At 35.9% G+C, this 13,110-nt stretch overlaps 1 protein-coding gene across 1 annotated transcript; it reads left to right on the top strand.

The window, feature by feature from the left end:
* Nucleotides 1-381: 381 nt before the first annotated feature.
* Nucleotides 382-2,999, top strand: LOC136807184 (uncharacterized). Its single transcript, XM_067063766.1, has 2 exons — nt 382-884; nt 1,190-2,999. Exons 1-2 carry the CDS (start codon nt 437-439, stop codon nt 2,416-2,418), a joined length of 1,677 nt encoding a protein of 558 aa, XP_066919867.1. The 5' UTR covers nt 382-436; the 3' UTR covers nt 2,419-2,999.
* The last annotated feature ends 10,111 nt before the right edge of the window (nt 3,000-13,110 follow it).

The raw sequence follows: 13,110 nt of genomic DNA, 5'->3' as shown, positions 1-13,110 counted from the left end.
AGAATAAACAAACTATCAAAACATTGAATGTCATTCTTTTCATTGAGAACCGCGTTGGACCACTAGAAACTATTGAACTTGGGAACTGGGATTCGGTGCTGAAGGAGTAAAAGTCTGATGTCCTTGAAAATCATTCGAATTGAAAGAAAGTTGTGCCCAACCTCGTCCCTGTGTATCCCAGGCTTTATTTACGTTACTTATGGACGCCAGAGAATGCCAGGGTATTATCTAGCGCAATCAGTAAGCATCAAAATGCTGATAATACGCAGGGAACGAGGTTGAGCTGTGCCCTCCAGACTTTTCTATTTACAAAAATTTTTAATCAAATTTCTTGTTCTGTTCATTTTACTGTATTCATTCTACCTTCTATTTTGCAGCGACAAAAAAACAATAAATAAAAAGAAAAATAACAAATCAGATAACAACTTCTAAAACAATGTGTGAAGCATACGATATCATCGAATGGAAATCATGTGCTACCTTATCCTCACGATCGACGACATCCTCCACAGATAACCAGAAAGAAACAAACTTCAATCTGGGTGGCTACACATTGTCACGTGACGGTATCTGTTCAACCAATGATATTGTTTTCCCGAAACTCTTCAAAGATGAAGATGATCCGGACAGTGAACAATCCGGTATCATCTCAATGGCGGACATGGATTATTACGGAAGAGGACCGTATGATTATTTGAAAGAAAAACCTCCGGATGAATTCGAAGAGCAAAGTGTTTATCAGAAAGTTTCGAGTTGGGTTTTATCGCAGAGGAAATATTTTTTGAACAATGAACCTTTACCTATTGAAGACGATGAAATGGAAGTGATCGATCCTGTCGATTTGTTCCACGAATCCATCTTAAATGAATACTTTCTTATTACAGGTAAAAAACAATTTTGAAACATAAAAGATTTCAGACAGATTTTACCTATGTCTTGTTGTCTTGTAGTTATCCAAAATCTCGATCCGAATTTAGAGAACCTAACATTAGCACTATTTGAAATGAGGACTAAAAAATATCTCTTTTTTTCATATAAATCCACGCAATATTTTTATCAATATCATGTATATGTTTCCTTGTAAGAATCAAATAGTTATCAAATTCTAGGGATTCTATTGTGTACATCTTGAACCCAGGGGCTTTATAATCATTCCTTAACTTATTTTGATAAACTTTCACTTTTCTAGAGGATGATTGTGAGAGAAGAGCTGTCTTTCGAGAACTCAAATCGAATCATTACGAAATTGAATCTATAGAAGCCGCAATGGAAACGTTCGATTATAAGTTTCTACGTCAGCCGAAAAAAAACATTGAAATGGAATTAATGCCCTTGATACACTTCCATCATCAATACGGCGACACGAACACAAAACGAAAGCGGAAACGAAAAACTTCGAGTTCCACGATATCAACAGTATCGACTAACTGGGAAATCGAGAGAGAAGAAGAGACAATCGATTTTCTCGGTGTACCTCGATTACTCGAGAACTATGTGATATTTAATCGAGAAGGTCGCGCTATTATACCTGATGCAGAAACAGACTTATGGTTATCGCCTTTGCAAGAGGATTTACGCTCAGAGGAATCTACTAAAGGCGTTGTGGAACATGAAGAAATTGAATTCCTTTCATCCTGGTTTTCGGACGCCTACCATGATATCCATACTGATGAGAATCGGACACTGATAACTGATAAAGTCACTGTTATTTCTTCAGTTAGCCATTGTACTGGAGAGGAGGTTTGGGTCGACGCACCGGAGATTCCTCATTGGTTAGAAGGAGAAGAAGAAGAGGAATTAGAACTCTTTAATCAACCAAGTAGGCCTTTATACTATTACCGAGATCGCATTAAAGGGTGTTACCGCATTATTGGTGTTGAAGACGAAACGGTTGTTTTGTTTTCCGGTAATGATGACGACACTATTTTCTATAATGAAGATGATGATGATTTTCAGATCACGAAAACATTTCCTGAACCACGTGTTACCAGGAATATTTTTCGCGAGTTCAGTGTTGAGCGAACGCGCCAGGTTGTACCTAGACGTCGAAATCGGAGCAATTCTGCGGACCGGAAAAATGATTCAGGAATTGAAGATATTGATGATATGATAGGTGAGGAGGTCGCTCTCGCATCGCTCTCATTATCCGATAAAGAAGCAAAGGAGCTAGGCTATGAAACTTATCAAGTCAGAAACAACGACTTGTCTTCCCGTGAACGGAGAATCCAGTCTAGTGAAACTTTGTTAGACTGGATTTTGGTTGCTCTCTTTGGGTTTATCATCGTGGTTTTTGTGTTTGTGTTTTGTGTCAAGGACTTGAATAAAGCGACAAAGAAATTTAATTTAAAAGCGATCAAAAACTTTTATCATGATATTGAAGGATTGTTTTACCGTTTGAAAACGAGAATCAATTTCTAGAGTTTATCTTATCTTATTTTGTGACAAGGTACTTAGAAAATTTCGAAAGATATGTTGTCTAAGGCCTTCTCTTACTGTTTTTACAAACTCAACTTCTTAACAGCTGATAATATCAAGCTAACCCTTTGATATAGAAAATTTGAAATAATTTAATTATTTTAGCACCTTTAGTAGTTGTATCGGGTAGAGTATGTTATATCTTTCGTTTCAAGCGTAAAAATCCTACTATACTAAGGCCTAAAAAAGCCTGGAGCTATATATTGTGTAGACTATACCGTTTGGTTGAAATCATTTGCACAATTTTAAATTGGGATTACGCGTTTCACAATTAATAATTTGAAGGTTTGATTTTTGCTATGCATTTGTTCTTTAGTATCTGAAATATTGAATTTTTTGTATATTATTTGTAAATTGTTGGTAAAAGAAATTTTGTATAAAATAAAAAAGACAATAGTATCTTTATTACTGTACTTACCGCATATTTTATACGTATTTTTTATTATTGTACACAATTTACAAAAGTGATATAAAAATTTATTTGGGATGCTATAATATTTTTATGAAAAATTAACAACATCATATTATTACTTTATCCGTCCTAACGGGTACGTGCTCCTCGTACTATCTGCGGTTTTGTAGAGGTCTGTGATTCAGATTAGCGTAAATTAGAGTCGCAAATAACGCTAAAAACATAAAAATTGCTAAATTAGCTTCAAAGCATCAGTATATATTTTTACTTTTATTGATTTAATTAATGAAAATCTGAGTAAAAAAATGGTTAGTTTATGTAGTTTAAAAGCGTCGAAGGATTTCTTTATTTTCACGCAGTACAACTCGGTGATCAATTATTTTCAATCCGGCATTTGTGTAAAAGCCATGAGGGTGGCGTGGATCAGTTAAATCGTTTTTTAAGATTCTACACCCAGGTGTCATCATCGGGTTTAAGCCCGAATAGCTAGATGTGAAACTTTAACCCTTCTCAGGCAAGAGAAATTGAAGCCACTTATTTCCCATCCAAAACGCGCATAGAACGCGCCGTAATCATGACTACGATGACCCCTAACCCTCACCAAGCACTTCCAGTTCTTGTATAATTTGTGAAATAGAACTGTCTAGGGTCATGGCCCAGAACGCTCACAAGACACTGCGCACTTCCGATTTTTTTTGTGACGACACTGGCGCACTTCTATTCTAAAAATATTTTAGAGACGCAAAAGTCCCCCTCGAAAGACCCGTTTTGGTCAGCAAAATAGATACCGAGTTGTAATAAATGAGTTGATGATAATAGCAAAGAGGCTCGGAAATCCCGAGTTATTTTTCTCGAGTTAAAAAAACCGAGTTACGAAAAAAAAACGAGTTATGACATCATTTTTCGGAAATTTTGACGTCATTTTGTATTGTACCTTCTATATGACGTCATTCTTAATTTTGTAGCTCGTTTTTTCCGTGACTTTAAAATCTCGAGTTATTTCTGATGGTATCTTAATTCATTTAAATTTTCGAATCATTTCTTGTTTTTTAACTCGGTTTCGTTTCTTTTAAATTTTCGAGTTATTTTCCTTCCTGTAGATTCTCAGATTCTCGAGTTATTTTGGCGTTCACAGTAGAAGACTCAAAACAGACCCACACACTTTCTAGTTTTCATGCACTAGAGGGTGGTCCAATGGGGGAAAATGCAAGCGGCGTGGAGGCAAAAAAACAAAGTTGATATTTGTTCACTTTTTGCTTCCTCGATTTTTGCCACTGGGGGGGGACTTTGCTGACCAGCACTTAACTCAGAAATTTTAACCTGTAACTCTTGATATGAACAACTCGGAAATGTTAACTCATTTTGCGTAACTTGACATTCATTTTAAAGACCGAAAAAAATTTCATTGCGCGGGCCGCTCGCTTGGAAATTTCCCGCCCTGACAAAAAATCAGAAGTGTGCAGTCTCACTTTAACCTTCTAGGCCATTGACCCTAGGCAGTTCTAAAGTCTGTCTCGAAATAATTTGCAGCTGGAGAAATAAATAGCTGTAACTTTTGATAGAATTCGAATCAAGTTACGGTTTTGTGCTCGTTAAAAAGATATTCGTGAGTGGAATATTATCAAGTAAAAAAATTGAGAAAAAAATGGAAAATGAAAATGAAAAATGAAGAAGAAAAAAATCAACTTCTTGTAGAAATGTGGTATAATTATCATTTTCACAGGAGTGATTTTTCAATCTTAGATCATTATCACTGTTAAAAATTTTTTCAAAAATATTCATTTAATCAAAAGATATCAAACAGAGTTTATTGCTGGTTGATCGACAAAAGGCAGGTTTTTTCGTTTTTTTTTGTCGTTTTTTAGTACTTTATAGAGTCAACCAGCAATAAATTTTGTTTGATATCTTTTGATTGAATGAATATTTTTGAAAACTTTTTTAACAGTGATAATGATCTAAGATTGAAAAATCACTCCTGTGAAAATGATAATTATACCACATTTCTACAAGAAGTTGATTTTTTTCTTCTTCATTTTTCATTTTTAATTTCCTTTTTTTTCTCAATTTTTTTACTTGATAATATTCCACTCACAAATATCTTTTTAACGAGCACAAAACTGCAACTTGATTCGAATTCTATCAAAAGTTACAGCCATTTTTTTCTCCAGCTGCAAATTATTTCGAGACAGACTTTAGTTCACAAATTTTATAAGAACTGGAAGTGCGTAAAAACTAGAAGTGCGTGTTTTGAGCCTTCTTGGCCATCGTACATGACGACGGATTGCATTTAGCAGTTCCTTTGTTTTGGAGGACTACATTTTTTGAAATCTAGCGATAGATTTGAGTTTCACACTGGGTGAAAAGCTGTCTTCAGGAATTTTCCAAATTTGGAAAATGTCATATTTCCTGAATTTTCCATAAAAAAAAGTCGTATTTCCTGAATTTTCGAAATCTGACCTTTTAATTTACAAAAAGATCTGAAAGCTGATATTTTCAGATATTTCAAAATTCGAAATTTCACATTTTATGGTCTTCTAGAATTCAGGAAATGTGAGATTTCTGAGTCGTAAGAAACATTTAAAAGATGAACTTTCCAAGATTTCCAAAGAAAAAAAGGTGACATTTCTCATAATTTCAAATGTCAAGATATCCGAAATTTTGCAATGTCAGAAAGACCATGAAAGATCACTTTCCCAAATTTTTCAAAATGTCATATTTCCTGAAGTTTTCACAAAAATAATCGTATTTCCTGAATTTTCAAAATCTGACCTTTTAATTTACAAAAAGATCTGAAAGTTTATATTTTCACATCTTTCAAAATTCGAATTATAGCGCTTTTTAAAGTTCAGGAAATTTCAAATTTTTAGTCGCTAGAAAGACTAAAGATGAATTTTCAGAGATTCTTAAAAATATTTTTCGCTCTTAAAGGGTTGAAATATTGAGGAAAATGCACACTGTATGACATGTAAAGGGTATGAATTTCACCAATTTTTCAGAGCAGTCCTAAGATCACAAAAATGGAAAAAGATTCTTTCAAATGTTGATCACGACTCACCAATTTTGTGAAAAACGGTCGAAAATTCAAAGTTTTTCTAACAAAGAAGGTTGAATAAAATATATTCAAATAAAAAGTGTTTCTTTCCTATTATTATTCCTTATATGGAAGTAATTGCTCTCCTTAAGACTTTATTTTGAACTATCTTTGCTATGACGTAAATCGCATATTAGATTTGTTTATTATTTTCAACAAAAGAGAGCGAAAGAAAGAAAAATGTGGTTTATTATCTTAAATCAATAAACATAGTGTTGAGCCAATTATATGTGAGTATTCAATCATGTGACTTTTGAGCGAACATGTGAAAAATTTCGATTTTAATTCGTTATTTTTCTCGAAAGTTCTTTGTAAGATGAAGTTGTGTGTTGGTTATGAATTTTTAACTTGTAAAATTATATATTTTCTTATCTTTTAATGCTCGATTTAATGTTTTGATTTTCTTTTCAGAAAAAACAATACTTGAAATGGAAACAAATTCAGTCACAAACAACGCAACCATGGAATCATTCTACTGTACCTTCAAGACTTTTAATTGAAGCCTTTGCTCGAAGAAATATTGTTGCAGTCGGTAAATTAAATTGAATTCTTTTGGATTTCCAATGGACAGAGTATTGTTACATTACGCTTCAGAATGACAGACCATTCAGATCAGTGGCTTGAAAACTTAATTAAAACTCATATCTCCTTCGCTCCAGACATAAACTTGTAGAATGGGTAAACTAAACATTCATCGGAAATCTCAGAAATCACAGTTTTAATGATACACTCAACAGATTATTGTACACAAAATTTCAAATACTGTATGCAAGGTTCTAATAACTAGACTCGACAGGAATTTGATTGATGGTGAGATGGTGGATTTGATGGATTTTTTTATACAATTATTATCACAGAATATCATAGCTTTTTTTATCTTTGTGCTTTGAAATGAAACATGTTAAATAAATATTTAATGTTATGTATTATTTGTTGGTTTGCCATTTTTTGTATCCTTGTAGCGTCAAGTTGGTAAAATGATTAGATTAACGAAGATTTCATGGTCATCTTTCCTCACATAGTAATTTGAAGCTTTTTAAAACCTGTTAAAGATGACTTTTAATTATAAGGAATACCAGGAAATATGAAATTTCCAAGTTATGGGAATTTAGCAAATGTCACATATTGGCGTTTCCAAATTTGGAAAATTTGACATTTCCATTCGTCAAGAAATCCCCAAAAAGATGAATTTAAAACATGAAAAAGATCAGGAAATTTGACATTTCAAAGTCTGGGAATTTAGCGAATGTCACATAGTGGCGTTTCCAAATTTGGGAAATTTGACATTTCCATTCCTCAAGAAATTCCAAAAAAGATGAATTTTGAAACATAAAAAAAGATCAGGAAATTTGACATTTCAAAGTCTGGGAATTTAGCGAATGTCACATAGTGGCGTTTCCAAATTTTGAGAATTTGACATTTCCATACCTTCGGAAATACCAAAAAAAGTGAGATTTCTAGACATTTTTAGGTCTTTTTTGGTATTTCCAATGAACTGGAAATTTCGGTTTTCACCCAGTGTCAATCCGGTGTTTGTGTAAAAACTGCGGGCGTTCTGGTCCTATCCCAACATAAGTGGTTTCATTTCCCAACCAGGAGTCTCGCCTCTAGCCCTTCGGGCTTGAAACTCAATGGTTGTCATAGACCTGGTGACCGTGGGGGCCCCCCACTCAACTGGAAAATTTTGTCGAGTGAGAATAATGGCCCAAAATATCAGCCCCACTGGAGAGATTGACTTGTTTTATCCCCATTCGAAATTCAATAAAAATTATTATGCTCCAATCCCATCCCCCACTGGACTTTTCGACCGACCTGGAAACAATAGGAATTCCTGAATTTCTATCCATGTTGGGAAGAAATTCCACCGGGGCTGTGAGACAGGGAGTGATTCTATGATAGCGCTCATGATTGTATCACGTCCAACAGCAGTAAAATCAAAATTAGTGGTGCACGTTGCTCTTGGTAAGCTTTTGTGCTCGTCGAAAAGAAAATGATGAAAAAGTGGGTGTCTTTTGCCCAAGTAAGTGACCCCCAGGTTTTAACCTCTTTCTCTTCTCTTTACAAAACTGGGAATAAAAATCTTCTCAATGGTTAAGAAATGAAGAAAGAAATTAAATGAATAATCTCGCTCGGTGTTTCCTAATCCACGGATACAGCCATGATCACCCATAATCACCTATAATCAGCAATCGGCTACCTCATTTGCTGTTTTTTCGTATATAAAGGAATGTACTCGCTTGTAAAATCATTCTAAATACACCTTTCCCGGGGTGTTGTTTCATGTTGTTTGGGATATTTGAGTGTTTCCCTTAGATATAACTAAGATAGAACTAGAAATAGAATTACATGAAAACGAGGCCTGGCTGTATATGGAGGGCTGTAGAGGCGTTACCACCGGGAACTTTGCCTGACTGCTTAGTCGGCCTTGAGCAAGGTATAAATAGCTAGAAAAAGCACTCCAACGTCAAGGCATGCTCCACGTCCACGGTTCGGGTCAAAGTCCCAATTTTTGACCAGATTTTGATATTTTGTGTTTTTTTGGGTGTAGATTCCAAAAAAAGTGATCCGAAGTCCTGACAAGTTCATGGGAAGGCTCTAGAGGGGGGTCAGAACTCGTACCAGACCAGCTTGGAGTCCCCGGTGGGATGGAAAGCAGTGACACGTTTCTATTCGTGAACCACTTGGTGCTGACATACACCTTCAGCTAAGTCTAAAAAATACTCTGAGGGGTCCCTCATATTGAGCTCTGGGCCAAGCCAAGCTAGTGAAGGTATGAATTCCCTGAGAAATTTCGCCAGCGCACGGCCAGAAGTTGGCCCAGTGATATAAGGCGATGTGGGTTCACGCACTAGGGATCCCCGGATCGAATCGGGTCAAGGTCGCCTTTAAAATTTATCCAGGTTTTGATATTTCATGTTTTACTGGGTGTAGATTCCAAAAAAATAGGTTTTTTCATGTCTTTTTCTTGTTACATTTGTTTAAGTCACCCGAAAATAAGCCTATATTCCACATGATGGATGCGATGACGGCACGGAAAACGGAAAACGCAAAGAAACGAGGTCTGGACACTAACCCGATTTTTTGTGATTTCCCCGATTCGATGTTTCGAAAACCCGGGATGAAAACGTCAAAACCGCGGGAAAATCCCACAACAACGTTTTTGTCAGTTTTTCTTTCCAGTTCACGACCCATGGAAGAAATGGATGAAGTTATCCAATCTGATAGTATAAAGCAAATTGTTGATGTCAAAACTGCTAAGGTATAGTCATTTTTTGTCTTCCTAAGTTCAAAATTTGTGGATTGTGCTATTTTTGATTACCATTTTCCATTTCCATTTTATAGTTGTTTTTTTCTTGTCACATGAACATGATTTTATGCTAGCTAGATTTTTTGGAATTATCCAGATTCTCCCACCATTCCAATCGATTACTAATTGATAACCAATAATTGACAGGTAATCAAGCATATTTTAAAATCTTGAGTATCAATACGATCATCAATTGGCTTTTTCATTCCCAAATTAGCATGCGATAACCCAGACGATGTCAGTCGAACCATCGAACAATCGAACTAATCGAACTAATTGAATGAGAGCTGTTCGATTACCAAACCGCATCGAACAGTTATCAAACCGAGAAATCCGGGTAAAGTTCAATTGTTTTCGATAACTGCTCGATATGTTTTGATATGTTCGTATTCAATTCCATAGACCTCGACCACCACTCGTTCTCAGGGGGGCGGCCACAAAATGCACCATCAGGGTGGGCCAGAAGTAGTTGACGCCCGCCCCGTAAAACAAACAGTGTTATTCAAGATCTACAAACTAATAGAACTCTATTTGAACTCTAAACCAACAATATATTGTTATCGAACTATAATCGAATAGTAATTTTGATGAAGTTGAAGTTGGTTTGATATTCTACGTTTGATGTTTGATAAATAATAATAATAATGTTTTACAGATTTCCAGGCCACCGTGCAAGCACATGGGCCTCTATAAATCGCTCATACATTGGTTTGGTTTATTACAAAGGTTAACTTCAAACAGATATGCAACAATAGTGACAATTTCAATCATACTCAAACATTTTCTCTTTCCAAGCTAGACCGAGGTTTTCTTTAAACTCTTGTATTGTAGATGATTTAACTACTTTTTCAGGTAGGCTATTCCACTGTTGAATGCCCCGATAGTAAAGGGAGTTGCTCTGGGGTCCACGGACACCATCGTTCCCGAAAATTCTTACCAGTTCAGAATTATGTGTTCTCATTGGTCTTATTCGTTGGTTAAATTTCTTAGGAACACACGATTTTTCATAGTGATTTAAATGTTTAAAGATCTCAACCATATCACTTACCGCACGCCTATATTTTAGACTTGGGATTCCTATTCTTTGTAGTCTGCTTTCATAACATAGTCGTCCACATGTTTCAACCGTTTTTGTAGCGCGCCGCTGAACACCTTCTATAAGTTTTTTGTGTTTTTTTAGTTTTGGTGACCAAATGACTTGTGCATATTCTAGGTGGGGCCTGACAAATGTTATGTAAAGTTTACGGAATAATTCAGGAGTGAGATACGTGAAGGTTCTTCTAATTAGACCAGCCATTGAGTTTGCCTTTTTTACTTGGTTTGATATATGTTGGTCGAATGATAGATTTTGGTCAAAGATAACTCCGAGATCCTTTTCGAATTGTACATGTTTCAGTAAATTTCCTCCGAGTGTGTATTGATGTACATGTTTAATTATATTCGGCTTACCTAACGTTAGTACATGACATTTGTCGGGATGAAATTTTAAAAGCCACGTATCTGACCACTGCTGTAGTCGATCGATGTCCTCCTGGATTATAAGTGCATCTTCAATTGATTCTACTTTATTGACAAGTTTAGTGTCGTCAGCAAATAGAAAGAGTTGTGATTTAATTGAATCTGGTAAATCGTTGATGTATAGAACAAAAAGGGTAGGCCCTAGGACACTACCTTGGGGTACTCCACTAAGAACTAATTCTTTTTCGGATTCAGCTCCATTTACTTTAACTATCTGAAATCGATCCTTCAGGAAGTATCTGATCCATTCAAGCAACTTATTTCTTATTCCGTAGGCTTCTAATTTGATTAAGAGCCTTTGGTGGGGAACTGAGTCAAATGCCTTTGCAAAGTCAAAGTATACTGCGTCAACAGCTTTGCCGTTAGCAATGTCTTCGGTACACACATCTAGATAGTTTAGCAGTTGTGTTACTGTAGATCGGCGATTGATAAAACCATGTTGCTTGTTAGAAAGCAGTTTCTCTTGCTCTAGATGTGACATAATATGTGTTTTAAGAATCTTTTCCATCATTCGACACACAATGGATGTCAGGCTAATCGGACGGTAGTTTTCAGCTATATTTTTGTTTCCTTTTTTGTAAACAGGTGATACATTAGCATGCTTCCAGTCGTTTGGGAGACAACTTTCGTTGAGAGATTTTGTCATTATAAGGAAGAGCGGTTCTGCAATATATTCAGCGAGCTCCTTGAGCATCCTTGGGTGAAGTTCATCTGGCCCCATGGATTTGTTTGGATTTAACGCCTTGAGCTCCTTTTTAATAGTTTCAGTTAGTATATTTATCTCTACTTCTTTATCCGTCCTGGAATGGAATTCAGGGAGTTGTTCAAGTGGCTCACGTGTAAAGACACTACAGAATTGGCTCTGGAGTATGTTGGCTTTACTTATATCATCATATTTGATCGAATTTTCATTATTAGGGTTTTCGAGGAGAGGATGTATTCCCGTTCTTGCTTTCAGATTGCTGCGTACATATTTCCAGAATCTTTTTGGATTTGTTTTTGATTGTTCGCTGATCTTTTTTTCGAACTCTCTCTTGGAGCGAGTCAGGGCACTATTAGCGGCGTTGCGCCATCTTACGTACTCCCTTCTACGTCTCTCAGTGTCGTCATTTTGAAGTGAGATGATCCATTTTCTATGCGCCTTACGTTTCTCTTTAATTATCTGACAAATTTTTGGATCTAAGGGATGCTTCCCTTTCCTTCTTTGATTTGACAGGTTGTTCTTATTGTGGGTAAGTGGCACATAGAGGTTTCGGAGCTCGATCATTTGTTTTAGGAATAGGTCCCAACTCTCATTCACATCTAATTCAATCGAATTTTGAATGAATTCGATAGACCAATTGATATGGCTTAGATGAGATCTCATAAACTGGTAGTTGGCTTTGCTGTATTGGTATCTATCAAGCTCATTTTTAATTGTGAAATAACCATAGAATTTAAAGGAGAGGACACTGTGATCACTGAGATGGAGTGGGGCAAGGTATTTTATCTCGGAAATTTGATTTTCTTCCCCTGTAAGGATGAGATCGAGTATTGATGGTTTGTCGGTGCCTCGTCGCCGTGTCGGCTCAAGGACATGTTGGTATAAAAAACAGTCTCTTAAAGCATCAAGGAATTTCTCCTCGTCGCTATCTTCTTCACAAGGTGAGGACCAATGGACCCAATCGATTTTCTTATAGTTAAAGTCACCTATAAGACATATATGAGTGTATTTCGGATTTAGGCAGAGATCTTTTATGAGCTTATTCATGTTCTTGTTATTTTCATCGAAGATATTTGTTTCAGTTTTTGTCGGGCTTCTATAAAGGCATCCGAGTAACATGGTGTCTTTGTTGTCCATTGCAATTTCTAATAGACAAGTCTCTTCAAATTCAACTTTCGTTTGTATTTGTAGGATGAGGTGATCAATAGACTTGTGGACTAGAATGATGATTCCTCTCTTTTTTTGTATTCCTATGTTAGTTTTGTATGGTGTAGAGTAATTCTCAATTGAGTAGTCTTGATCTTTTCTCTCAGAGATCCGTTTGGTGTTGACTTCGGTGATCGCAATTATATGAGGTTGTTCAGCAGCAACGTGCTTTAAAAGTTCGTTTTTCTTCTTAAATGTCATTTGGTCTGCATTTGTGTAGATGATAGTAAGTTCACTAATTGTTGTGGTTGTGTTTTTTGAATCGTTTTTGTTAGGTGGGTTTTCATTCAAGCTGTCGTTATCGTTATCGATCGGTTTTATTGATTGATAGGGTTGTTGTATCGTTTTTGTGTTTTGTTGTACACCTTCTTTATGTCGAAGCCGTTTTTTGACGATCC

Source organism: Clytia hemisphaerica, unplaced genomic scaffold (assembly GCF_902728285.1).
Source record: "Clytia hemisphaerica strain Z4C2 unplaced genomic scaffold, Clytia hemisphaerica genome assembly, whole genome shotgun sequence".
Lineage (NCBI taxonomy): Eukaryota > Metazoa > Cnidaria > Hydrozoa > Leptothecata > Clytiidae > Clytia > Clytia hemisphaerica.
This window is presented reverse-complemented; position numbering and strand designations above follow the sequence as displayed.

What these genes read in the sequence shown, in the direction of transcription:
- LOC136807184 (XM_067063766.1), top strand. Translation starts at nt 437, where the DNA reads ATGTGTGAAGCATACGATATCATCGAATGGAAATCATGTGCTACCTTA. An exon ending in TGAATACTTTCTTATTACAG is followed by an intron (nt 885 to 1,189) that starts GTAAAAAACAAT and finishes TCACTTTTCTAG; the next exon opens with AGGATGATTGTGAGAGAAGA.